The 25,372-nt window shown below is 54.4% G+C and overlaps 1 protein-coding gene across 2 annotated transcripts in view; it reads left to right on the forward strand.

Moving 5' to 3' along the window:
• Positions 1-14,027, forward strand: part of UNC13A (unc-13 homolog A) — a 52,550-nt gene extending 38,523 nt beyond the window's left edge. The window contains exons 36-43 of one of the 2 annotated variants that reach the window (XM_004422973.3): positions 983-1,021; positions 2,150-2,179; positions 3,498-3,554; positions 3,941-4,021; positions 4,860-5,007; positions 8,891-8,983; positions 9,709-9,868; positions 11,453-14,027. In XM_004422973.3, coding sequence (XP_004423030.2) covers positions 983-1,021; positions 2,150-2,179; positions 3,498-3,554; positions 3,941-4,021; positions 4,860-5,007; positions 8,891-8,983; positions 9,709-9,868; positions 11,453-11,753 — 909 coding nt within the window. In that variant the 3' untranslated portion in view covers positions 11,754-14,027. The remainder of the gene's footprint in view (positions 1-982; positions 1,022-2,149; positions 2,180-3,497; positions 3,555-3,940; positions 4,022-4,859; positions 5,008-8,890; positions 8,984-9,708; positions 9,869-11,452) is intronic. The other variant, XM_087443577.1, reaches the window with a different exon arrangement.
• Positions 14,028-25,372: the final 11,345 nt, after the last annotated feature.

Consider the following 25,372-nt stretch of genomic DNA (forward strand, 5'->3'; position numbering starts at 1 on the left):
TTGGGGTCAAATCCCAGCCCAGCCACTCTCTGCTCTGTGACCTTGGTAAGTCGCTTCACCTCCCAATCTCCATTTCCTTGTCTGGAAAAAGGGGTTAATTGTAGCAACTCACTGAGGGTTGTGAGAAGCAAGTGGAAAGATGCGTTCACATGCTCATCTCAGTGACTAGCTGAGGCAGTAAGTTGGAGCTAACGTTATGGTTGTTGTTGGTGGCGATAGTATGTAGACATACGAGGGCAGAGATCACTAAAACCACTTCAGAGTCCCCCTTTGTGGGCAAGACAAGCTGTTACAAGATTTCACTTTGTCAAAAGTTTACAAGTGCTTATCTTACTTATTGGTGGCTGAAGTCTGGGTCTTTGGCTGTAAACACCTAGTGGCAGCATACCTAACCACAGATAATGCATTTGTGGACAGGAAGCTAAGGGAATTCACATTTTTCACATTTATTGATGATTCCCTGTATGCCACACCTTCTCTTAGCTGCTATTTCAGCTCACATTCATGACCACCCTTTGAATGAGGTGGATATTATTATTCCCATTTTGCAGATGAGGAAAGCTGAGGCTCAGAGAGGAGGAGTCATTTGCTCAAGACAACATAGTAAATATATGCCAGAGTCAGGATTCAAATTCAGGTCTGTCTGAATGTGGAGCTCCTTTGCTTTCCTATTGACCCGAGAACCAAGAGCCTCATATATACAATAAATGTAAATGAGTTATATTTTGGCAGTGACTTCTCTCCTTTCTCTCTGGACCTGTATTTCTATTTCTCCTTCTCTCTCTTTCCCGTCTCACTGACTCTCTCGCACCTTTTAAGAGTCAGTCATTAAGCACACACATTCCCCCATGCAGCCCCGTCACCAGCCCCTGTGCAGTGCAGGCACCCTTTCCTCCTGTCCCCGTGAATTCATGCGTGATCGCCCCGGGTGCCCACCCACGTGGCTTGCCAGGTTGATCACCCTGTAACATTGTCTCTGCAGGGCACCCTCTTGAGAAAACATGGCAAGGGATTAGAAAAGGTAATGAGGGCCTGGTCTGTGCTGAGATCCTGAGCTCTGGTGTCTGGGCATGTGTGCATGTGTGTGTCCATGGGCATGGGCAGGAAGGTCAGCTGGGGCTCACGGGTAGGAGGTGCGTGGTCTAACCAAGTCCCACAAAACCAGAAGTCAGAAACAAGGTGATTCCCCAGGGACATGGCTTGGCGTGTGTGTGCATGTGTGAGCAAATGTGTGTGCAAGTGGCTGCCACCCTCTCACAATATCCAAAGGGTTTACCCTATCCCTGGGCTCAGCTGAAATTCTGTGGCTTTGAGAAGGGCCCAGACACTGGACCGCTGCCTTGGACTGAGATGTGTTGTTTTGTTTGTAGATTTTTTTTGTTCTAATGGGTGTTTATTGCAAGGAGATGGGTGCTATGGCAACACGTGAGCAGTTGCCCTTGCTGTGCACTCGTGCAGGCGAGTGCACACAAGTAGGGTCTCTGCTTCACGAGCGGGGGTTGTAGGGCTTCCCTGCTCCCTCACTCAGCCCTTCAGGGGGCACACTCAGTGTGCCAGGCGCCGTACACGTGTGTGCATCCATGGAGGGGCGAGTGTGCGGGGTTGTGTGTGTGCACACGCGTGTAGACGTTTTGGAGTGCACATGTGTGTTTTAATGTGTGAGTTCTTCTGCATGTGTGTGTATGTGGATGCAGGTGTGTGCACACATAAACTCTCTGCACATGCACGGATGTGCCTGGTGTGCGTCTCTGTGCTGAGCGAACTTGTGACACCTGTTAGGACAGTTCTTTCAGCATTAGACCTGGGGGATAAGGTCTTGGGAGCTGGGGAGGAGAGACCCCGAGCCCTCCCTCCTCTCTCCCCCTCCCCAAGGTGCCCCATCCTGGGGCAGGCTGGCTGTGGGATTGGGCACCTGTCCCCCGGTCATAGACTGGTTCTGGCCTCCTGGTAGTCCGGAGTCTGGCCCCAAGCCCCCTGGAGGACAAGGGAAGTTGCCTAGCTGGGGAGGGGGCCCAGCATTAGACCCAGGACTTGGGAGGGGGCTCACGTGCTGGGGAGTGGGACTGTGCTTTGAGGGGGCAAGGAAGTCCCACTGAGTATCCTCCCAGCAGCCTCCCGAACTCTGACCTCCACCTGATTCTCTCCACAGGGCAGGGTGAAATTGCCAAGCCACTCAGATGTAAGACTGGCCTCTCACTGTCTGTCCGGCTCCCCACCCCACCCCACCCCACCCGTGCCTCTGTCCACCTCTGTGGTCCATGCCATCGGGGGGCGTACTGTGAACGCGTCTGTCGGTCTCTTCTTCCTTGTCTGTCTAGCTTGCTTGTGAGGGCTGGAGGGTGGGGGGAGGCAGGTGGGGAGGAGGGTGTGGCAGGGGAAACTGAGGCCCAGACAGCTGACTCCTGAGTAACTGTGCCTCGTGGAAGCACAGAGAAGGAATACAAAGAGTAGTGACAGCTGGTAGACAGTTAGCATGATTCCAAACCTCCCCCCGTAAACGGCCCCCTCCCTGCCCAGGATCCCCACACCACCCCAGGCCTGATAATGCGGTAATGCGGGACTCGTGACCTCGCTGATACTCAGCCCCACCCCAGCCCCCAGGCTAGTGTTGCTGCCTCTGTTAGGTAGGGGAGGAACCTGAGGCCCAGAAAGGGCCGGGGAAGTGCCTCAGGTCACCCAGCACAGTGATGGAGGGGGCAGGACATGTGGCTTCCAGTCTAGCCCCCGTCTCCCAGCAGCACTGCCCGTGACCTTGAGACCAAGTGATAAGCAGTGAACACTGAATAAAGACACATTTAGTCCCTGCTAAACCACAAAGTAGATATGATTTCCCACATCTAGATGGCAAAACTGAGGCTCAGAGAGGTTAAGTGACTTGCCCGGGGCCACACAGCAGAGCTGAGATTTGAACCCAGGCCCACCTGGCTTGATGGGGCCATAACTAGAATGCCACCTTGCTGGTGTCTGTCTGGGGAGGAGCAGGGGATGGGTACTGAGGTGTGTGGTGGGGGGCGATTCTTCCTTTAAAAGGTCAGACTAACAGCCCCCAGATTACTGGGGAAATCCTCCCACAGAGGGAGTGGGCCCGTGGGGGTTGGGGGGTGTCACCCAAGCCCATCTCAGCGTTTTCTCAAGACTCCCTGACTTGGAGCTGGCTAGCCCACCCATGCCGACCACCCGGGGCTCCCCCACCCACCGCCTCTCACAGCTGCTCTCTGTCTGTTTCTCTTCTCTGTCCCACAAACCTGGAGTCGTAGTGAAGGTGGGAGGGGGGTAGCGTCCCCATGGCACTGGGATTTCCGGGGATAAGGTCACCACCTCCTCCCCAGCACTTCCTGGGGGGCTTCAGACCTCTGTCCCCAGACACAACCATTGTCCTGCCCAGAGCCTTTGGACGAGAACCAAGAAGGCATCCAGGGCTGGGTTGTCACAGGGGCTTGGGGACTGGGCTGGAGGACCCCCACCCTCATCCCAGGTCTGTCTGTTGTTACCTGCAGGGAACCCAGATGATCTTCAATGCAGCCAAGGAGCTGGGTCAGCTGTCTAAACTCAAGGTGAAGCCTGGGGGTGGGCAGGAGATTGAGGTGGAGAGGCTCCCGGGGGAGAGGTCCCAGAATGGTGACGTGTCTTGTGAGCTCAAGGGACAGAAACCCTACTCAGACTGGCTTAAGCACAATTTATTTGCTCCAGTGTGTTGGAAAGATGTGCATGGTCCAGCTTCAGATACAGCTTGATCAAGGGTACAAATCGTTTATTCCACAAATATTTATTGAGCACCTGTTGTGTGCCAGTCACATGCTGGGCGCCAGGGACACAATGATGAAAAGACAGACCTGCTCTCCAGCTCCTCAGAGTTTTACAGGGATGAGACCTACAGATAAGCAGATCCCCAAGGCAGGGCCTGCGCTGCCCACCTGGCCCCCTCTCTCTATCCATCCAGGACCACATGGTACGAGAAGAAGCTAAGAGCTTGACCCCGAAGCAGTGTGCAGTCGTTGAGCTGGCCCTAGACACCATCAAGGTGAGAGGCCCCACCCCTACCCCATCCCAAGTGGGGCAGGCAGAGGGGTGGCTAGTGGGACATGGACCTAGGCTCCAACCCACCTTCATTCATTCAATTTATAAACACTCCCTGATGGCCCTTCTGTGCCAGTGCCAGGCTGGCTGATGGCAGGGCCCTGAGGAGCCCCAGTCTTGGGGGGACAGCTGGATACAGACATGCACAGCCCTGTCGGGTTAGGATGGGGTAGAGGGAAGGATGGAAGCTGGGGGAGCCCAGGGACGGAGCAGCAAGGGCTTCCTGGAAAAAGGCGTGTGGGAGGTGGGTTTTGAGGAATGCATAGGAGTTCACAAGGCAAAGCAGACAGAGCATTCTAGGCAGGGCCCAGCCCATGCAAGAACAAGGAGGCACGAAAGGGGCTGTGATCTCCGTGAAGCGAAAAGCATGACAGCTACCCTGAAGGGAATGTTTTGCTGAGATGGAGAATTACAGTGAAATAGGGTTGGCATCATAGTAAGCAGGGGTGGTCACAGGGAGCTTGCAGAGGAGGACGAGGAGCCAGCCATGTCAGAAGGAGAGGGAGGGCCTTCCTATCAGTGAACTTAGTGCATGCAGAGGCCCTGTGACAGGAATGTTCTAGGGAAGACAGTTGGGAGGTTGCAGGGTGGGAGCCACAAAGGGCCTAGGGAGGGGCTCGAGGCATGGGTGGGGAGTAGCAGTAGCTGACTTGAGTGTTTTGAAGAGCCCCGGTCATCGGGCGAACCACCGCGGAGGGCAGCGGGGGAGAGGAGGGGCGACGTAGCCCAAAGAGCAGGCAGGGGTTCCTCCAGCTCCTCCTCTCCCCACCCTGCCCCCACAGCAATACTTCCACGCGGGCGGCGTGGGCCTCAAGAAGACCTTCCTGGAGAAGAGCCCAGACCTGCAGTCCCTGCGCTACGCCTTGTCCCTCTACACCCAGGCCACCGACCTGCTCATCAAGACCTTCGTGCAGACGCAGGCGGCCCAGGGTAAGGGCGGCCGGTGAGCGCGCCGCACACCCCCGCCCACAGGGGCAGCCCCGCCCCGCCCTGCGCCGGGACTGCGGCCATGGGCTCACCTCCCGGGTGACTTCACGGGCAGGGGCGAATTGACAGCTCCAGAGCGCATGGGAGCTCCATGATTTCACGGGGCCAATGAGTGATCGACAGTTGATGGGGGCGGGGCCTCTGGCGTCATCGGGCCAGGAGGTGATTGTCATCTCCTGGGAAAATCTACGACGGCATGGGGCCAGGTGGTGATTGAAAGCTCTGGGGCGGGACCTCTTTGACTGCGAGGACCAAAGAATGATTGGCAGCTCCAGAGGAGGGGCCTCTGGAGGACAGGTTGAAGGCCCCTGGGGTAGGGACCTTTGAAACGTCTGGGGCCAAGGAATGATTGACAGCCCCAGGGATGGGAGGGACCCCGACCTCGAGGCGGGGGGGCGGGGGGGGCGTTGGACGGAGAGGGAGTTCCCCTTGCTCAAAGTCTCTCTCTCTTTCTTCTCTTGCCTGTCTCCTGTCCCTCTTTGAGCTCACACAGCAGCTGGAGCTGGGGGGCAGGACTCCAGGGTCCTAGTTCCGCTCTCTGGGGACCCCACTTTTCAAAACTGGCCCTAAGAGTGCAGACGGGGGAGAGAAGTTTGGCCGCCGACCCAGACTTAGTTCCGGCAGTGGAGGGGCAGGGGTGAGGGGAGCCAAGCCCCGGGGCCACCAGCGGCCCGTCCCCGCTAGTCAGCCCAGGGCCGAGGACCCGCCCTGGGCGTCGGGCCTCCGCGCTCAGCTTCGTGCCCAGTCCACGCTGCCGTTTTTAGTGTCCTTCGTGTCCCCCGGAGCGGGAGGCCGTCTGTCCGTCCGCCTGCAGCTGACGTTTGTCTCTCTCTTGTTTCTCCTCCCTCTCACTCGCCGCCCCTCTCCGCGCCCCCCTGCTCCCCGCCACGCACACTCGCCTTCCATCCTCGCCTCTCGCTCGCTCGTCTCTCCCTCCACCCTCCCTGCCTCCCTTCTCCACCTCCCCCGGTGATTAGTCCATGGTGGAAAAGGGACTAGGTTTACCCTTAGTGAAGACATTTATCCTGAGAAGGGTACGTGCCTCCGCCGCCGCCCGCCCGCGCCCGGTGCCCGGTGCCTGCGCCCCTCCCCGCCCGGCTAGTAAAAGGCCGTCCTTCCGCCTCCCCGCCTGCGGGGCCCCGCCCAGGCCCGACCGGTTGCGGGGACCTAGGCGGACGAGGGGGAAGGACGGCTTGCTGGTTCCACACGGGGAAGGAGGAGAGCGACTCAGCAGGAATCCGTGTCTCCCGAGGGGCATCTCTTAAGACAGGTCCCGGGTCCCGGGTCCCGGACAGGCGCCTGCGCCGTCGAGAGTGGGCTCAGACCCCAGCTCCGCTGCTCCGCCCTGGGGGCCTCCGGCAAGCGCCCGCCTCCCTGAGCCTCGGTTTTCTCATCTGTGAAATGGGAACAGTCAAGAACCCTAATTCATAGAATTATTTTTAGGATTAGATGAATTACATTTAGAGCAGTTCCCGACGTGTAATCTCTCGCAGCTATTTAGTTATTATTGTGGCTACTATTATTATTCTTGATGCCACTTTTCCCAGCGTAGAAAACCAGCATTTTTCACGCTCTAACTCTGAGCCAGACCTTGTGCCAAGCATTTCTTGAGGATTCTGGCAAAGATTCCTTCCAGTTGCCCCACAAGGTGGTCCATCATTCCATAGGTGAGGAGGCTGAGTCTCGAAGGAGATTAAGCCGCTTGCCCCAGGAATCGTCCCCTGCAGGGGACCCGGGATTTGGGGAAGGCGGGGTGGGGAGGGGGCAAGCACAGAGGCCGGGAAAGACCCTTCCCCTTGGAGCCAGCAAACCACGGGATGGGGGCGCCCAGCACTTCCCCCCTCCCCCTTCTTACTAGCTTTGGCCATGGTCTGACCCCTCACCCCCACCCGCACTCCCCCGGCACCCTCACTCTGGCCCGGATTGAGCTTGCTGTGAAGCATCAGCCTGGGGGGTGGTGAGGCTGAGCATGTGACTGGTTGGGGAGTGGGGGGGCCGAGATAACAAGAAAGGTGGCCTGGGGTGGGCAGCGAAGAGGGGGTGTGCGCGCCCCAGTACTGGGGTGATGGAGGTCTCCAGGCCCCTCTGCCCCGTACTGGGGTGATGGAGGTCTCCAGGCCCCTCTGCCCCAGGAGCCTCAGTCACTTCCCATCCAGCACTGTATCAATCCTGGACTGACCCGTTCTCCTTCCCTCCCCCACGCCCGACTTTCCCCCTGTGCCTCCTCCCATGCATGGGGTGCTCCAGGTGTGGGGAGCTTCCTGAGGGCTGGGGAAGGGGCCTGGTGGGGGTGCTGGTGGTCACAGGTCTCCAGACCCCACAGGATGCCCTTCCCAGAGTCACAGAGGGAGGAACAGGGACAGAAGCTCTTAAGCTGCCCCTCCAATGATCCCCATCAGAACCACACAATCAGGGCACTTGTGGTGGCCAGAAACAGAAGGGCACGTCACCCTGACCCAAGCAGACAAGGGAATTTGTTGGCTCTGGAACTTGAAAGATTAAGGGTTGTGTTGGCATCAGGAAAAGCTGGATCCAGGGTCTCCAGCAATGCCATTGGTCTCTGTTGAGACCTCTGCGGGGTGGGCTCTTCCCTCATTGGGCAGAGACAGCCTTGCCAGCTTAGTGCCAGAGAGACACTCTTTCCTAACAGTTACAGCCAAAGTCCCAGGGCCAACTCCTATTGGCCCAGCTCAAGTCACATGACCATCTTTGAGCCACTCACAGCAACCAAGGGCAGAAAACGCTCTGATTGGGCAGCCGTGGTTCATTTAGCCATACCTGAAGTGTGGGCAGAGCCACTAGGCCTGAGGTGAGGGTTGGGGGCATTTCTCTCTGGAAACTGGAGATTGTCTATTGAAAGATGAGTGGTGTGGGGGCAGGGAAGATAAAAGATGTCCCTAGAAGCTGTCACTTCCAGAGAAGCGAGGACTCTGGGTCAGGTTATCAAGTGTGTGACTGGAGCAGAGTCCTCAAGGGTGAGAGTGGATGGAGAAGAGGCAGGAGAAGTGATGGTGAGGCCGCCTCAGGAGTGAGCCTGCAGGTCACAAACAGGACTGACGGTTTCAGAGGGAGATGGGAGCGCTGGGCGGGCCGTGAGCAGAGCGGGGATGCAGTCTGACTTCCTGGGGTTTCTCTGGCTGGTGCATTGAGAGAAGCTGGGAGGAGGAGGCAGGGAGACCCGGAGGAGGCCACTGCCGTAGTCCCGGTGGCCAGTGATGGGGCGGGGCCAGGATGGAGGGCAGAGAGGGGGTCCAATTCTGGATGCACTTTGAAGGTAGAGCAGCAGGATTCTCCAGGGTCCAGTACTTGGGGAGGGAGTGGAGAGAAAGAAGAGGGTCAAGGGTGCAGCGTGGGCTGCCCCAACAGTTTGAGGATCGACAGAGGAGAAGGAAGCAACAAAAAGAGGGTGAGGAGCGGTTAGTGTGCAGGATGAGAACCTGGAGAGTGTGGCATTGTTTCAATCAAGAAGAGAAACTGAGGCACAGGAAGCCAGGGTGTCAGATGCTGCCAAGATGGTGTGTAAGATGAAGACCGAGTTTTGACAACATGGCAATCAGTGGAATGATAAAAACAGGGGGCAGATGCATTAGGCTCAGAGAAGTTAAGAGATCTGCCCAAGATCACACACCAGGGCAGTGAAAGGCCAGAGCCCAGATTCTTGGCCTCAACCAAAAGCACCTACCATCTCAGCCCTGCCTCAGTGCCACCCTGTCAGGACTGATGACCTGGTGCCACCAGCACATGGTGGGTGGGAGGGGTCCAGGTCCCTTCTGGTGGGTGGGAAAGAATGAAACTCACACCAAGCATCCTCCCCTGCCCTGCCCAGGCTCAGGTGTGGAAGACCCTGTGGGTGAGGTCTCCGTCCACGTTGAGCTCTTCACTCATCCAGGAACTGGGGAACACAAGGTCACAGTGAAAGGTGAGCAGCCTGAGCTGGGAGGGGGAGTGCCTCATCAGGATGCACTAGGTTCTAAGAGAGAAAGCAAACTCAAACCCGCTAAAGCAAGACAAACTTTTTTCATTAAAAAAATTTTTTTTCCATAAAACTGAAAATTCCAGAAGTATACCACCTTCAGGCATGGCTGGACCTAGGGGTGCAAACAGTGTTATAGGACTCAATCCCCCTTTCTCCATCTCTCTGCTCTGCTGTCCTTTGTTGGCTTTTATTTTGTTAATTAGAATACAGGTTGGGCTGTTTTAGCCAAGGCCGAAGATAGTGGCTTAAACAAGATAGAATGAATTTTTCTCTAAGGTAACTCTAAGCGCAGTCAGGCCAGAGCTGATATGGAGGCCTCACAGTGTTGGGGATCCTAGATCCTGCCATCTTTTGTTGCAATTTCATCCCTAATGTGTTTTCCGCCTCTATAGGGTCCCAAAGAACTCAGCCCCCACCAGCATTCCAGCCTGCAGCCAGGGGAAGGAGGTAGTTTAGGGCACTTTCCCTGCCTTTTAAGTCACAGCTGGGAGGTTGTACCCATCGCTTCCTCTCACATCTCATTGGCTGGAACTTAGTCACATGGCCACACAGCTACAGGAGCATGCTGGGAACTGTAGTCTTTCAGACATGCTTTGAAAACCACAAACACATACGGGGGAAGCCTGACCTTCTACCTCTACTAGCCTACCCTCCACTTCCCCCAACAGTGGTGGCTGCCAATGACCTCAAGTGGCAGACTTCCGGCATTTTCCGGCCATTCATCGAGGTCAACATCATTGGGCCCCAGCTCAGTGACAAGAAACGCAAGTTTGCGACCAAATCCAAGAACAACAGCTGGGCCCCCAAGTACAACGAGAGCTTCCAGTTGTAAGTCGGGGTGTTGGGGAGCACGGGTGGCGTCTGCTGGCTGGAGCTCTGCCACAAGGCAGAAGCAATGTCTGGTGGACCAGTGGCACCTGGGTGTGGGAATGGGGGGCCGCCCTGGGAAGGGCGCACCTTAGTGCAGCAGCGATGTCAGTGGGGGCCACGGGGGTGGAGGTGACCGCCTCGAGGGACAGGCAGGTCCCAGGGGAGGCGGCGAATGTGATGTAACGTCATGATGAGGGCTCGTGAAGGGCGAGTCTGGGCAGAAGGGGCTGGAGACTCTGGTCTGGTCAAGGTGCTCATGCTGGGGCAGGAGGCTTGCGGGTGAGGGGCTGAGGGGCGTGGCACAGGGACTCCTGGAGGCGGGGCGAGCCTTGTCAGGGCCGTGGGGCAGGTCATCTGGTGGAGTCTGCTCTGAGGGACAGAGTGGGGTGTGGCTTAGTCCAGAGCATGGGGGTGGGGGTGGGATCACATCCAGATGGGGCTTCCTGGTGAGCAGGAGTGAGCCTGGTCAGGGGCATTAGTGGTCTAGAAGGGCAGGCAACCTGGCGGGGCATAAATAAGTCTGATCAGGGTGTACAGAGGGGTTCCTCGGGGTGGGCGGGGGTGGGCAGATCTTGGGATCAGGTGTGAAGCTGACTGGGGCAGTAGCATATACCTCGCTGGGGGATATTCTTGGGGGACAGAAGTGCAGAGGGCTCTGTAAGAGGGCATCAGAGCTGGGGGGAGGTGTGAGTCCTTGAGGGACAAGAACGGGGCCAGTCGTGTCAGGAGAGGGCTCTTGGGCAGAGGACACTGGAGTGGCAGGTCTGCTGACACATGCTTGGGAGCTGTAGCAGGGCCTGGTGGGGGCAGCTGTCTCCTGGGGTGGGCAGGAGTGCAGCCTGGGAGGGGGATGCAAGGGAGCCATGTGGATGTGGCCCCAAAACAGGGCGCTTTTGATCAGCCAGCGTCAAGGCAGGTCACCTGGGTGCAGGAACCCAGTGTCACTGGGGTCCAAGCATAGGGGGAGGGGGAGGCATGGTGAAAGGGGGGGTCAGGGCAGGGTTGTGTACAGAGGGCATCTTGGGGGTACGAGGGGTAGGCTAGGGGGCATGGGGGAGAGACTGCGTCCAAGGGAGAACTGGGGCTCAGGTGGGAGCCTGGTCAGGGTGCTTCTGGGAGGGATATCTGGGCCAGGGTGGTGGGGGCAGCAGCCCAGCCAGCCAAGGGCGTGGGCTCAGGTATCTCAGAGTGGGAGCATGGCCTAGCCAGGGGGACCTGGGGGGAGAGTTACTTGGGGTGGGGATGTGGTTTGGCGGGGGGCTGGGCATAGGCTGGTGGGGGCATCGTTGGGTGGGAGAGAGGAAAGACATGGCAGGGACATTACTTGGGGTGGAGGTGGGATATCAGCTGGTGTGGGTGTGGCCCAGCGCAGGGTTGTGGGGCGGGTCACCTGGAGCAGGGGCGGGGCCCCACCTGTAGTGGGAGGTTATGCCAACGGGAGGATCACCCAGTGTGGTCGTGGCCCCTGTGGAGGCGGAGTCGCCGGCCGGGGCGGGGCTGGCCTGTGGGCGGGGCCTGCCCTCACGCCCCGCCCTCCCGCAGCACGCTGAGCGCCGACGCGGGCCCCGAGTGCTACGAGCTGCAGGTGTGCGTCAAGGACTACTGCTTCGCGCGCGAGGACCGCACGGTGGGGCTGGCCGTACTGCAGCTGCGCGAGCTGGCCCAGCGCGGGAGCGCCGCCTGCTGGCTGCCGCTCGGCCGCCGCATCCACATGGACGACACCGGCCTCACGGTGCTGCGTATCCTGTCGCAGCGCAGCAATGACGAGGTGGCCAAAGAGTTCGTCAAGCTCAAGTCCGACACGCGCTCCGCCGAGGAGGGCGGTGCTGCGCCTGCGCCCTAGCGCGGGGCGCGCGGGCGGGCAGCACTGCGCCTGCGTGGGGCGCGCGGGCGGGGCAGCGCCTGCGTGCTGGCACCTCCCGGATGTGGAGCATCCGAGCTCTGTGCCGAGGGCGGGCTGCGCCTGCGCCCTTGACTTAGCCCCATTCCCTCCGGGGAATTGTGAACGGACGACGCCCCGCCCCTCGGGAGGCCACGCCCTAGGACGCGAGGAAGGAAGAAGCCACATCCCCTACTTGAGGCCACGCCCGCACCGCCTAGGGGGCCCTTGGAGCTGGGATGGGAGGGAACCCCGCCCCATATGGAGGAGGCCAGGTCCCAGGGCTTTGGTACCGGGAGGCCCCGCCTCCTGTCCCCTGGAAAAGCCATAAGACGGGTCCCCAACCCCTGGGGCCCAAGACCAATTGCCAAGTATGGAACTCTCAGCTCTCTCGAGGAGCGGGCCATGGGTCAGGGGCTGGGCTTCCTGGGGCACCCCCTGGGGTGGCCTGGAGTCTGGAGTGACTGGGATGCTGGTTGGAGGGCCTTGGGTGGACCAGAGCCCCTTTTGATGTTTGTGCAAAAAATAAACGAGGAAAGGGGGGAGGATGAGATTTTAAAAGCACATGCGCCTTCGGGCGCCCAAACCCTGGGGGCCGAGGGGACGGCTCTTGGGCACCCGGCGCTGCCCCCTTCTCTATGGGGGTTTGCCTCCCGTTTTCCGCCCACATACCCAGTCCTCATATCATAGAATTCAACCCACCCATTTGACAGAGGGCAAAACTGAGGCCCACAGAGCTGCTTGAGACTCAGGGGAGGGTTCCAGCGCCACGGCCTGTCCCCACTCCCTTTGGCCTATGGGCTTGTGTGCCACATAGAGGGGTGGGCTGCGACTGGATGACCAGACACAGCTCCCCATTGCTGCTAACCTCCCTCCAGGGGACCTCCCCAATCCTTATAAGGGATGGGGGTCCTGGGCCAAGGCCCCCACTGCCCCCTCCCACCTCTGGCTGCCACGCAAAACTCCTGCCCCCAGCCCTTTCCCCCCGGGAGGGACCCCGGGGAGATACCCTAAGAACTGTTGACCTCACGCCAAAAAAGAGAGGATTTGGGATTCTCTGGACCCAGGCTCCCCCAACCCCTTCTTCCTCTCCCAGAATTCTGCAGGCAGGAAAGAACAGAAAGAGAGAGACCAGAAATTCTAAGGATGTGTGGGTGTGGGTGTGTGCACACACGTAATATGCTTGGAGCTTAGTCTCCAAGATCTCATTGGTTCGTTCAGACTTCCAGGCCCCAGGCTGCCTCCAGGCGGGGCCTCCACCTGCCTGGAGCTCTTCCTCAGCACGCTGCAGGCAATTTGGCCAGCGCCCAGCTTCCCCATTTTAGTGCACGCAGGCAGAACCTTTGGGAAAGTTTGGCATGGCTTGTCTTTGCCCAGGATCTGCTTTTCCACGTTGGACCATCGCACGTGTGCCATGGATTTTCCTGCCAGACCGCTAAATACAGGATCGTGCTATGCTAGGGAGAAATTAAAACAGAGGGATGAGATGAGTAGCTGGGCTCCTGGAGTGGTGAGGGCTGCATCAGATGGGAAAGGTGAGGGAGGGCTTTCTGAGGAGGTGAAAAATGAGAAGGAACCACCCATTGAAGAGAAAAGAGCTCCAGGCAGGGGGAACAGCAGGTGCAAAGGCCAGGAGGTGGGCAGACTTGAAGCACGGCAAGAAGGTCGATGTGGCTGGAGCTGAGCTAGCGAGGGGCCAGTGAGACTGGGGAGACCTGCAGAGGTATCCGACCAGACAGGACCTCCTACACTGCCGTAAGGAGTTCCAATGTTACCCTAAGAGGCATGGGGACCCCAGGACATTTTAAAGCTGTGGAGGATTTCAGGTTTCAAAAGCTCCCTCTAGCTACCTCATGGAGAATGTCCCAGTGCAGTGTGGGGGGAGAGGACAGAGTGCTCTCAGGACACTGAAATTAATTTTTGGAGGCTATATTAAAAAGGAAAAACAAACTCTGCCCTTAGATGAGCCTGAGGGCCTCTGGGTACGGTTGTCCCAGTTGTGCACTGCACAAGGGTTTGGTGTCTCTACAGAGGCCACGTGCAAATCCCAGGCGTTGAGAGTTGTATGTTTATGGTGATGGTTTCCTGGCACAGGGACACCAAGGTTCTGGAAGAAGTGGCATTGTTTTCTCATTTACCTGGAGGTGCCAGCTGTCCCCTAAATTCAGGCAGGTTCAGGTGACTGAAGGTTCTGAACCAGAGATTAGGACACAGATTCTCACTCTGGACAGCGGGAGAGGGGGGCTTCAGCCAGGGGCAAGGGGCAAGCTGGGCAGTGGCGAGGGGGGAGCTTGGAGTCTCTGTCACCAAGGGGACTGAGGGGCAGACTTGAAATTCAGACCATTCAAGAGGTGGGGGGTAGGGGAAGTGGCTGACTCAGAGTCAGGAACACCAGGAACGCCCGAGAGGAGATGGTCTGTGATCTGAGGTGGGCCCAGAAAGACTTCAGTGACTGGCAGGACGTAGAGGGAGCCTCAGGGAGTATTTGTTGAATGACTCTTTCTGACTCCCAGGCTAGAATTGTTTTGGAAATTTTCTTCCTCTGCTATCCCCAGAAAACTCCTACTCATCCACAAATATCCTTCATGTAGAAAACTCTCTCTGCTCCCCCTCAGGACTTCCCCAGCCTCTGTCCCGCCTTCTGTCCCTGATGCCATGGGGCTGGTGGTGTCTGTGATAGGCTGTCTCTCCCCAGATGGAAGTCTGAGGCCTCTCGAGAGCCCCAAGTTCACCCAGCACAGACTGGGCACAGGGGGATGGCAGGGAGGGTATGCCTCCTTGAATTATGTCTTGGGTGGGGGTCTCTGTGTGTCCACGCATTCATGTGTGTGTCTGTCCCTGTCTGTCCGTACCAACCTTCCCTTCCCACACAGAGCGGGACACACAGGAGATGTTCAAGCCAGACTGTGGCTGAGCCACGGAGACAGAGTAAGAGAGGCTGAGAGGGGATGAGGAGGAGCCAAGAGAAGAATCCAGGGGCTGGAAGCATCTGAAATCAGGAAGTTCCTGTATCAGAACAGAGCCCAGAGAGGAGCAGGGCTTTCTCCCAGGCCACCCAGCAAGTGGACGCCTCGGATGACACCTCTGGGCTTTCGCCACCTCACCTGCGGTGCCCGGGGTCCTGAGTCCTGGTGGGGTCTTGGGGTTGCATACCAGGAACCGGCCCCAGATTTCCATGGATCAGGGAAAGGAGAAGGTAGGGTTAGCCCCTGACAAGGTAGAGGGGTGTAACATTAGGGACGTCTTGGGCGGTGCCAGTCCTCCCTCCAAGAGGGACAGAGACACAGAGCAAGGACACAGAGAGAGAAGGTAAGAAATCGAAAGGATGAGATCACATCCCGAGGGAGCAGAGAGAGACTCAGACGGAAGATGCAGAGACAGAGAGCAGAGAAAAAGCACAATAGAGGATCAAGAGGGAGAGGGACCTCCCGCCTCAAAGGATTTATGTAAAAAATAAATCCAGCCGGCTGCGTCCCCCAATCCCTCTGAGCATCAGGCCCCAGAGCCTGAGACCTCCCCATGCCCCCATCAGAGATGCAAAAAACTTCACACCCAACCAGAAATCCTTGGGCCCTCTCTGTGCCCCACCCCTGTGCTGTCCATTTTGCAGATGGGGACACTGAGGGACGGAGCAGAGTGGGGACAGCCCAGAGTCACCTTGAACTCTGCTGCCCAGGTGGAGAGGGAGAGAGCTCCCCGGGGGCTCCGTCTGCATCAGGACCCCATCTGCCCCCTGAACATCCTTTCCTAGGAATTGTTAAGGACCAAAGTCGTCTTCGCTGACACGTGTTGCTTTTCTCTTTGCCTTTTTTTTTTTAAAGAGAGAAATCAAGTTGACGGTGTCAAGACACCCCATCTCCTGCCCCCGCCCTGCCGCAGTGGCTCCCTTGAGGCACGGGTCATGGGCGGAGGGTCCCCCGTGCGTCCCTGGCCACACCACCAGGGTGACTTGGACCCCACCCCTGGCCCTGGCGGCCCTAAGGCCCCAACCCCAGCCACAGTCCAGGGAGGCTCTTCCTCCACACGCCTTCTCTTCGCATGTGATTGCAGCTGTGAAATGCAGCACTGTTTGTTTTCATTCCATCCCGTCGGTCCGGCGTCTGCACAGATGCCCCTGTTTCTCTGTAAATACGTGACTTGGAACAAATGTTTAAAGCCAACAAGAAGTGGTCATGAATGCATGTGTTGAGATGTTTTGCACTATTCTGACTTTTTGGTCTCTGTAAAAATATTTTATTAACAGCAGACATTAAAAAAAGAAAAGCACACAGCCTCGGACATTGGCAGTGGCCTCCTTGCACGCCCAAGTTGGCAAAGAACTCACGTGGCATCTGCTAGTGCAGACACTGTTGAACACTCCTCTGCCCACAGACTCACCCACAACTAGCACCGCCCTATTTTACAGAGCGGGGAAACTGAGGCCCACAAGCCAAGATCTTGTGCAAGGGCAGAGCCAGGATTGGAACCCAGACACTGGGCAGCTGCTGCTCTTAGCTCAAGCACATTAGGACACATGCCAGGGCACACCCCCGAACTGAACCTGCACTCCCGTGTTTGCCGGGTTTTTCTGATGTAGCAGGTGAGAATCTCATTTCAGAAACTCAGATGTGCAAAGAATGAAACTTCGTTTTTCTACAGCTGACTGTACTTTCTGTTCGAGCCCCATCCCACCGGGGAACAGACACGGAGTCGGACTCAGCCCGGGGTTCCTCCGGAAACTCGGGGACTGCCCTGCTGAATCTGGGCTTGTTCCTATAGTTCTGGGGCCGGGGCAGGGCCGTGGCATCCACCCTGGGAGTGGGGTCGATGAGTGTTTTTGGCTGCAAGTAACAGCCCAAAGGGCTAAAAGTGGAGCAAAAAGTGGCTGAGCCACAAAAGTACCCCATAGTTCAGCAATTCCCCCCTCCAGAGACTTGCACGTGGGCAAAAAGGCTGGGGGCAGCCTCAGTGTGTGGTATCTTCACACCAGGAAACAGTATACAGCTGTGAAAAGGGAGGAACCCCAACTGTTTGCGTGACGGCAGGAGAGGCAGCCTGCAGGGGTCCCGAGTGTCCCTGCGCTCCCTTGCCGACTGTGCCAAACCAGACCTGCCTTCTCCTGAGGCCGAGATGTTCCCACAGCCAGGGACACACGCTACCCAGCAGGACTTCCGTGTAACAGCTCGCTGTGACGGAGGGGAGCTGGACTGTTTGCCCCCCGCCACGAAAGGTGCCCAGCCCTTGGCCCTGTGTGCCTGAGCATGTGTGGTACATCGTGTCACTCTGGGGTTTGGGGACCGAGGCTCATGCTGCCTGCTGTGCTGCGAGAAATAAACCATCCTGCCCTGATCCGCGGAGTCTCACAGTCAACTCGGGCATCTGTGGACTAGGGACAGGCTTACCTCTGCCATCCTGTGGGAAGTGGGGTGCTTCTCTGACAGACGATGGGAAGGAATCTCAGGAGTGTGATGGTGCGTGGAAACAAACAAGCCCAGAAGGCTTCCAAAAGCATGACACCGTGTTGATAAAGCTCAAAACTGGCTATTTATATTTACACACAGGAGGCACCCACAAAGAGGTAGTGTGGGGACACGTGAATGTGATTAATAAAAAATAATAAGCATGAAACTAAGCTTTAAAAAATTGAGGATTCCACCTCACACCCACCAGGATGACTATTATTTAAAAAAAACAACAACAAAATAAAACGTGTTGGTGAAGATGTGAAAAAATTAGAACCCTTGTGCACTGTTGGTGGGAATGTGAAATGGTGCAGCTGCTGTGAAAAACAGAACGGAGGTTCCTCAAAAAATTAAACATAGAATGACCATATGACCCAGCAATCCCACTTTTGGGATTTTCAAAAGAATTGAAAGCAGGGACTCAAAGAGATATTTGTACGTCTGTGTTCATAGCAGCATTACTCACAACAGATGAAACATGGAAGCAAACCAAGTGTCCATCGACATATAAATGGATAAACACAATGTGGTCCATCCATAGAATGGAATATTATTCAGCCTTAAAAAGGAAGGAATTCTGACACCTGCTGCAACATGGATGAACCTTGAGCACACTATGCTCAGTGAAATAAGCCAGTCACAAAAGGACAGATACTGTGTGATTCTGCTTTTATGAGGTCCCTAGAAGAGTCAGACTCACAGAGACAGAAAGTAGGATGGAGGGTGCCAGGGGCTGGGGGAGGGGGAGGGGGAGTGAGTGTTTAATGGGACAGAGTTTCAGTTTGGGATGATGAACAAGTTCCGGAGGTGGATGATGGGGATGGCTGCACATCAGTGTGAATGTGCTTAATGCCACTGAACTGGACACTTACAAATGGTCAAGAAAACATAAATTTTATGTTATGTGTAGTTTAACACAACAAAAAAATCAAGGATTAAAAAAATGAGAAACACAAAACCAAAGGCAGTGGTTGCCTGGGGGGTGGAGAGGCAGGGATGTGGGAGAAGGCAGCAGGGAAGTGTGTGTGATGACATGATGAAGGTCTACTGCTTCAGTGGGCAATGGCTTTGCAGGAGTTTATTTTATAATTTACAACATACATTCTTGTGGTGGAGGAAGCTGGTTGCCACACTCATCACCTCCCTACCCCAACACTTTTTCTTCCCTTCTTTAATATAATAATAGAAGCTTCATCTGTGGGCATAGCTGGCCAACACAATACTACATTTCCCAGCTTCCTTTGCAGCTACCTGTAGTCATTTGATTAGTTCTTGCCAATGGGATGTGAGAAGAAGACACACGGGCAATACCAGGCCATACCCTTAAAGGGAGGGCTGGGCAGGTCCAAGGTTGGACAGAGCTTGCTGTCTTTTTTCTGACTCTACTGGCATTTTTCTGAATCCCAGGATGGCTGTCAAAGCTCCAAAACTCATCCACACACATGTTTTTTAATCAGGGAGTTGACGTGTTCCACAAGTTCCCTTATGCACCATTGGCCAGAGCTGGGTCACATGCCCACTCCTAAACCAATCGCTGACAAGGGAGATGGGTCACCGTGGTCAGCATAGACCAATCAGGGCTGGCCCTCAGGGCTTGTGCTTTCTCCTACCAGGCTGCCCAGCCCGTGAAGCAAATGGTGGCTCCTGGGTAAACAGCCCCGAGGTCCAGCCATGTTCCTCATCCTTGCTCCACACTCTGATGGCCACTGTATTAGTTATCCATCGGTTATCTATCACATGTAACAAATTGTCCCCAACCACAGTAACATATAACAACAAATATTTATCATCTCACATTTTCTCTGAGTCAGGAATCTGCCTCTGCCTCAAGGCCTCACACAGGCTGCAAACAAGATGTTGGCCAGAGCTGTGGTCTCATGTGAAGGCTTGACTGTGGGAGGAGCACTTCCCAGCTCACTCAGGTGGCTGCTGGCAGGATTTAGCTCCTTGCCGGCCATGAGCAGGAGGCTGCTCAGTTCCGTGTCATGTGGGCCTCTCCATAGGACAGCTCACAACATGGCAGCTGGCTTCATCAGAATGAGAGAGAGAGAGAGAGAGACGTCCTTTGCAACCTAACCTTGAAAGTGACATCCCATTACTTTTCTCATATTCTATTGGTTAGAAGCGAGCGAGTCACCATGTCCAGCCCACATCCAGAGGAGGAGAATACACAAGGGCGCAAACACCAGGCAGAGAGGACTGGGGGCAGACCTGGGGGCTCCCTAACCATGGTGACATTCTCTTTGGTTTCAGATTGCTGCCCTAACTCTGAGGCATACAGGACTTTGGTTTGTGAGCCTGTGGCATTTTTGTCTGGTTTTTCCGCTGCAACAAATGCATTGGAACTGAGTGACAACAAAGCACAATTCGACATCAGAAATAGGGTGAAGGGATGATCCAGCTACAGGTTTACAGGGGCTGCACCGGTGATTTTCATCAAAAAGAAATGTCAAAAATTAAAATTCAAGCATTTGAGAAACCCTGCCCTACCCAACATGAAACTATACACAAAACCCAATTCTGAGTGTCTTAAAGATTTGAATGGGAAAAGCAAAACTATGAAGATTTTAGAAGTTAATGTAGAAGAATACCTTCATGACCTTGGCACCAGGAAAAATTCTAAACAAGACACAAAAAACATAAATGGCACCTATAGGAAAAGATGATCAACTGCATTAAAATGAAGAGTTTCAGTTCATTGACAGATGCTGTAAAGAGGATGAGATGATGAGCCGAGCATTGGGAGAAGGGGTCTGCAGTGCACACAGCCAAGGAAGAGTGTCTACAGAGAACTCCGCAGCAGTCGGAGAGAAAGCGCACCCTGTACAAAACTGGACTAAATACCTGAATAGACATTTCCTGAATGGAAAACTCGATGGCTGACAAACATATGAAAAGATGCTCAGCCCTCTTGGTAATCAGGGAATTGAAAATGAGAGCCACGGTGAGTCAGCGCTCCCGGGAGCTGACGTGGCCGTGGGGGGCCCGGTCTCCCCACCTTGCTTCTTCTACCTCCGGGTCCACGGCTGCTCCAGCTGGCGGTAAGGGGAAGAGGCCAGAGGAGGGCAAATCTCTGCCCTTCAGGCAAGACCGAGAGGCTGCGACCATCACTTGCACCAGGAGACCTTGGACAGAACCGAGTTACTGCAGGTGCCTAGCTGCAAAGGGTGCTGGGAAATGTACTCTTCCTTCTGGGTGGCCATTTTCCCAACTACAGTTCTAGTTCCTATAGAAGGAGGGGAGCATGGTTATTGGAGCTAGACTAGAGGTTTCTGCAACCCAACCTGTCTCCCAAACCCATCCACCCAGTGGTCAATGAACTTTTTCTGTAAAGAGCCAAATAGTAAATATCTTAGGCTTTGCAGGCCAAACAGTTTCTAACACAATTATTCAACTCTGCCACTGTAGCACAAACACAGCCACACATCAGTGAGTGGCAGGGCTGTGTGCCAACTGAACTTTACTCGGAAAACCAAGCAGGTATAGTCAAACAAATCCTTGTGTCCCAAGGTTCACAGCAGCACTAGTCACAATAGCTGAGGGTTGAAAACACCCAAGTGTCCATCGACGGATGATGAATAAACACAATGTGGTCCATCCATACCATAGAACGTTATTCAGCCTTAAAAAGGAATGAAGCCCTGACACACGCTACAACATGGATGAACCTCGAAAACCTCACGCTGAGTGAGAGAAGCCAGACACAAAAGGCCACATAGTGTATGATTCCATTTATATAAGATGTCCACAGTAGGAGACAGATAGCAGATCAGTGGTTGCCAGTGCCTGGGGGAGGGGGATGGTGAGTGACTACTCATGGGGACGGGGTTTCCTTTTGGGGTGATGGAATGTTCTGGAACTAGATAGATGTGATAATTGCACAACATGTTAATGTATTAAATGCCACTGAATTGTATAATTTAATTGGTTAATTTGATGTCATGTGAATTTCACCTCAATAAACAATAATAAATTAAAAATTTAGTTGAAAAAGAATCACAGCCACTGTGAAAAACAGTATGGCAGTTCCTCAAAAACTTACATATAGAATGACCATATGATCCAGCAATGCATTTCTGGGTATAGACCCAAAAGAATTGAAAACAAATATAGAACAGATTTTTGCACACCAGTGTTCACAGCAGAATTATACAGAATGGCCAAAAGGTGGACACAACTCAAGTGTCCACTGACAGATGAACGGATAAACACAATGTGGTCCATCCATACAGTGGAATATTATTCAGCCTTAAAAAGGAAGGACATTCTGACACGTGACAACATGGACGAACCTTGAGGACACTATGCTGAGTGAAATAAGCCAGTCACAAAAGGACAAATACTATATGATTCCACTTATATGGGGTCCCTAGAGGAGTCACAGTCACAGAGACAGAAAGTGGAATGGGGGCGCGAGGGTTTGGGGGAGGGGGTGAGGAGTTCATGTTTAATGGGGCCAGAGTTTCAGTGTGGGGCGATGAACAAGTCCTTGAGGTGGATGGTGCGGACGACTGCACAACATTGTGAATGTACTTAATGCCTCAGGATTGCACAGTTTAATATGGCTAATTTTGTGTTACCTGAATTTCACCTCAATAAAAAAATGTATATTTTTTTAAAACCAATTTTATTTATTTATTTTATTATTTTTTTTGTGAGGAAGATCAGCCCTGAGCTAACATCCATGCTAATCCTCCTCTTTTTGCTGAGGAAGACCGGCTCTGAGCTAACATCTATTGCCAATCCTCCTCCTTTTTCTTCCCCAAAGCCCCAGTAGATAGTTGTATGTCATAGCTGCACATCCTTCCAGTTGCTGTATGTGGGATGCGGGCTCAGCATGGCCGGAGAAGTGGTGCGTCGGTGCACGCCCGGGATCTGAACCCGGGCCGCCAGCAGCAGAGCACGCGCACTTAACCGCTAAGCCACGGGGCCGGCCCCCCAAAAAAATATTTAAGAAAACCAAACCAGGTGGCTGCTCAGATTTGGCCCGTGGGCCGCTGGTTGCCACCTCTGACCTAATCCATGCTTCTTCAGCCTCCCCTCCTGAGGCTCCTTGCTTCTCTCAACTGTAGGCTAAACTCTAGCACCCCACCCTCCTCTCTTGCCCCCACCCCCACAATCAACCCTATCCCACCCCTGTTTACTGCTCATCACGCCACCTGCCAACGTGGCAGGATCACTCAGGGACGTCACCAAGGTGCACACTCAGTTTCCTGGAGGGTGTAACACAATTATGTGATTCACCATCTGTGTGAGACTACATTTCATTACATAACTTACTATGTTGCATTATAATTACTCTGCTCCTTATCCTGCAATTACATACAATGGTTTCCAGGATTATGCATGCTACAGTTACACAATCATTCTTACCGTCACATAAATGAGGGGAAGTGGTGGGTTGACATCAACACCCCCCCTAATCCAACCCCTTCCAGGCAGAGGCTGCGAAGCTGCAGCCGTGCTCGCAGCCTTCCCTGCAGCTGGGCGTCCGGGTCCACCGGCAGAGGCGCCTGCAGCAGTCTGGAAGGCAGAAGGGACCAGAGCTGTCTTGGTCCAGGCGTGGAAACACCTAGTGTTTTGGAATTCACATTCCTGCGTCCAGTGACAAGCTTGGCAGGCAATGAAAAGCAGTTGTGGAGGCGAAGGCAGCATCTGATCCCTGGATCACAGACACAGGGTGTGTGCCCTGAGTTAGAAGCTGCAAGGACCTCCTGGCTCCCCGCCTTCCTCCACTGTGAGAGCTTCGGTTCCCCTGGTGAGGTGGTTCAGGGTCCTGCTCCTCTGCACCAGGAGCTGGCAAACTATAGCCCCTGGGCCAAATCCGGCCCACTGCCTGTTTTTGTAAATAAAGTTTTATTGGCACACAGCCACGCTCATTCTTTCATTCAACTCAGTCTGTGGCTGCCTGCACGCTGCAACAGCAGTTGCGTTGTTGTGAATTTCCTGTATTAAACCCCTTTCTGCTAAAAGACTTCATGTGGTTTCTGTGTCCTGCCTTAATCCTGATTGATACACTATGTTATGATACATAATAAATTATGATACATCCATAGATCCAGACACAACTGCAGCCATGCTAAAGGACAAATGTGGTAGACTCAATAATGTCCCCCACCAAAGATACTCACCTCCTATTGCCCACAACCTGTGAATGTTACTTTAAATGGCAAAAGGAATGTTGCAGATGTGATTAAGGATCTTGAGATGACGGGGAGATTATTCTCGATTATTCTAGTGGGCTCTTAATGTAATCAATGACAAGGGTCCTTATAAGAGGGATGAAAAAGGTCAGATGAAGAAGCAGGAGCTGTGACGATGGAAGCAAGAGGCTGGAGTGATGGACGAGGGGCCGTGAGCCAAGGAATGCGAGCAGCCTCCAGAGGCTGGGAGAGGCGAGGACACGGATTCTCCCCTAGATCCTCCAGAAGGACCAAGCCCTGCCAACACCTTGACTGTAGCCCAGGGAAACTGATTTCAGACTCCGGCCTCCAGAAACACGCGACAATAAATTTGTGTTGTTTTAAGCCTCTAAGTTTGTGGAAATTTGTTACTGCAGCCGTAGAAAACTAAGACAATGAGCCAATGGACCAACTGAAGGGTTTTCCCATCAACATGAAACACTTTTCAACTAAAAATAACAGATTAATAAAATGAAGGCAAGAAAAATACACACTATATATATGGAATGTTCCAGAAAGAAGGATGTGGTTCTCCTGGAGGTTCAGAGAGCAGAGGAAAGATCAGAGTTAGATAACTGGATCGGGGCATTCAAAATAAAATTTAGATTCCCTGGCACCACCTCCAAGCTTCTGACTTCTTCACCTGGAGGCAGAACCTGAGAATCGAGGCTTTAATCAGAGGTATCTCATAGCAAAGTAGACTTCATTCCATGAAGATGACCCTTCTAGAGACTCACGTCTTCAAGAGGCTGAATGGAACTGGGGGTAGGGAGCCTCGACCACGGTTCTGCGGACTCCTGGGGCTGGCTCAGTCTTTGTCACGGGGCGGTTCTGCCACAGTAGGGCATTGAGCAGCGTCCTGGCTTCTGTCCACTCAATGCCAAGAGCACCCACCCCCAGTCGTGACAACCAGAAAAGTCTCCAAACACCGCCCAATGTCCCGAGGGACAAATCACCCCTGGTGAGATCCACCAGGTTAAAATAAGATTCGGAAAGCGCCCGTAGCACATGAGGAACGACTCCAGTGTTCCAGTGGAGAGGACTGGTTAATAACCTCGGATCACCCACCCTGGTCCACACGGGATGAAGAGGCTTTCGCAAGAGTGAATATGGCGGCCTCTGCTGAACGCCGCGTGCACGTGCCTGTGAGCCCAGCCAGTACCCTGGGACCAGCTTGCTGACTGCAGCACAAAGTCCCCAGGAAGGACGTGCTGTGTCCACTACTCGTGGCCAGGCCGCCGCTCTGCAGTCAGAGGGTCAAGTACGACGGCCCCTCCCGGAGTGCTGTGTGCGGCAATCCAGAAAGAACGGGGACGTCTGCGCTGATCAGCACGCCCACGATACCTTGTTAAGTTTAAAAAGAAAATTGCTGAAGAAATGCGTACAGTTGCATCTCATGTTCATGAAACAGAAATGTGTTGTGTGGGGAAAGAAAGGTTTCAGCAGTTTATATAACACAACCCTCCTTTTAAAAATGTCCTGTGGCGCAAGCAGTTAAGTGCGCGCACTCCGCTGTGGTGGCCCGGGGTTCGCAGGTTCGCATCCTGGGTGCGCACTAACGCACTGCTTGGCAGGCCATGCTGTGGCGGCGTCCCATGTAAAGTGGAGGAAGATGGGCATGGATGTTAGCCCAGGGCCAGTCTTCCTCAGCAAAAAGAGGAGGATTGGCAGATGTTAGCTCAGGGCTGATCTTCCTCACCAAAAATAAAAAAGAGGATTGGCAGATGTTAGCACAGGGTTGATCTCCTCACAAAAAAAAAAAAAAAAGTGTATATGTTCCCACCACGCAAATGGGTAAGACTGGAAGGGTTTTTGCCAAAATATTAGGAGTTGTCTCTAAGGACGTGTGATTTAATTCTGCTTTTTCAGTTTCTCGGCTGTGTTCTAATTTTTCCATGAGGAGCACACACCCTCTGTGTTCTTTTATCAAAGCCTCACATATGCCCAAGCATGCGAAGGG

The sequence above is a fragment of the Ceratotherium simum genome, chromosome 18, assembly GCF_057802395.1.
Source record: "Ceratotherium simum simum isolate JZ-2026a chromosome 18, ASM5780239v1, whole genome shotgun sequence".
Classification (NCBI taxonomy): Eukaryota; Metazoa; Chordata; class Mammalia; order Perissodactyla; family Rhinocerotidae; genus Ceratotherium; species Ceratotherium simum.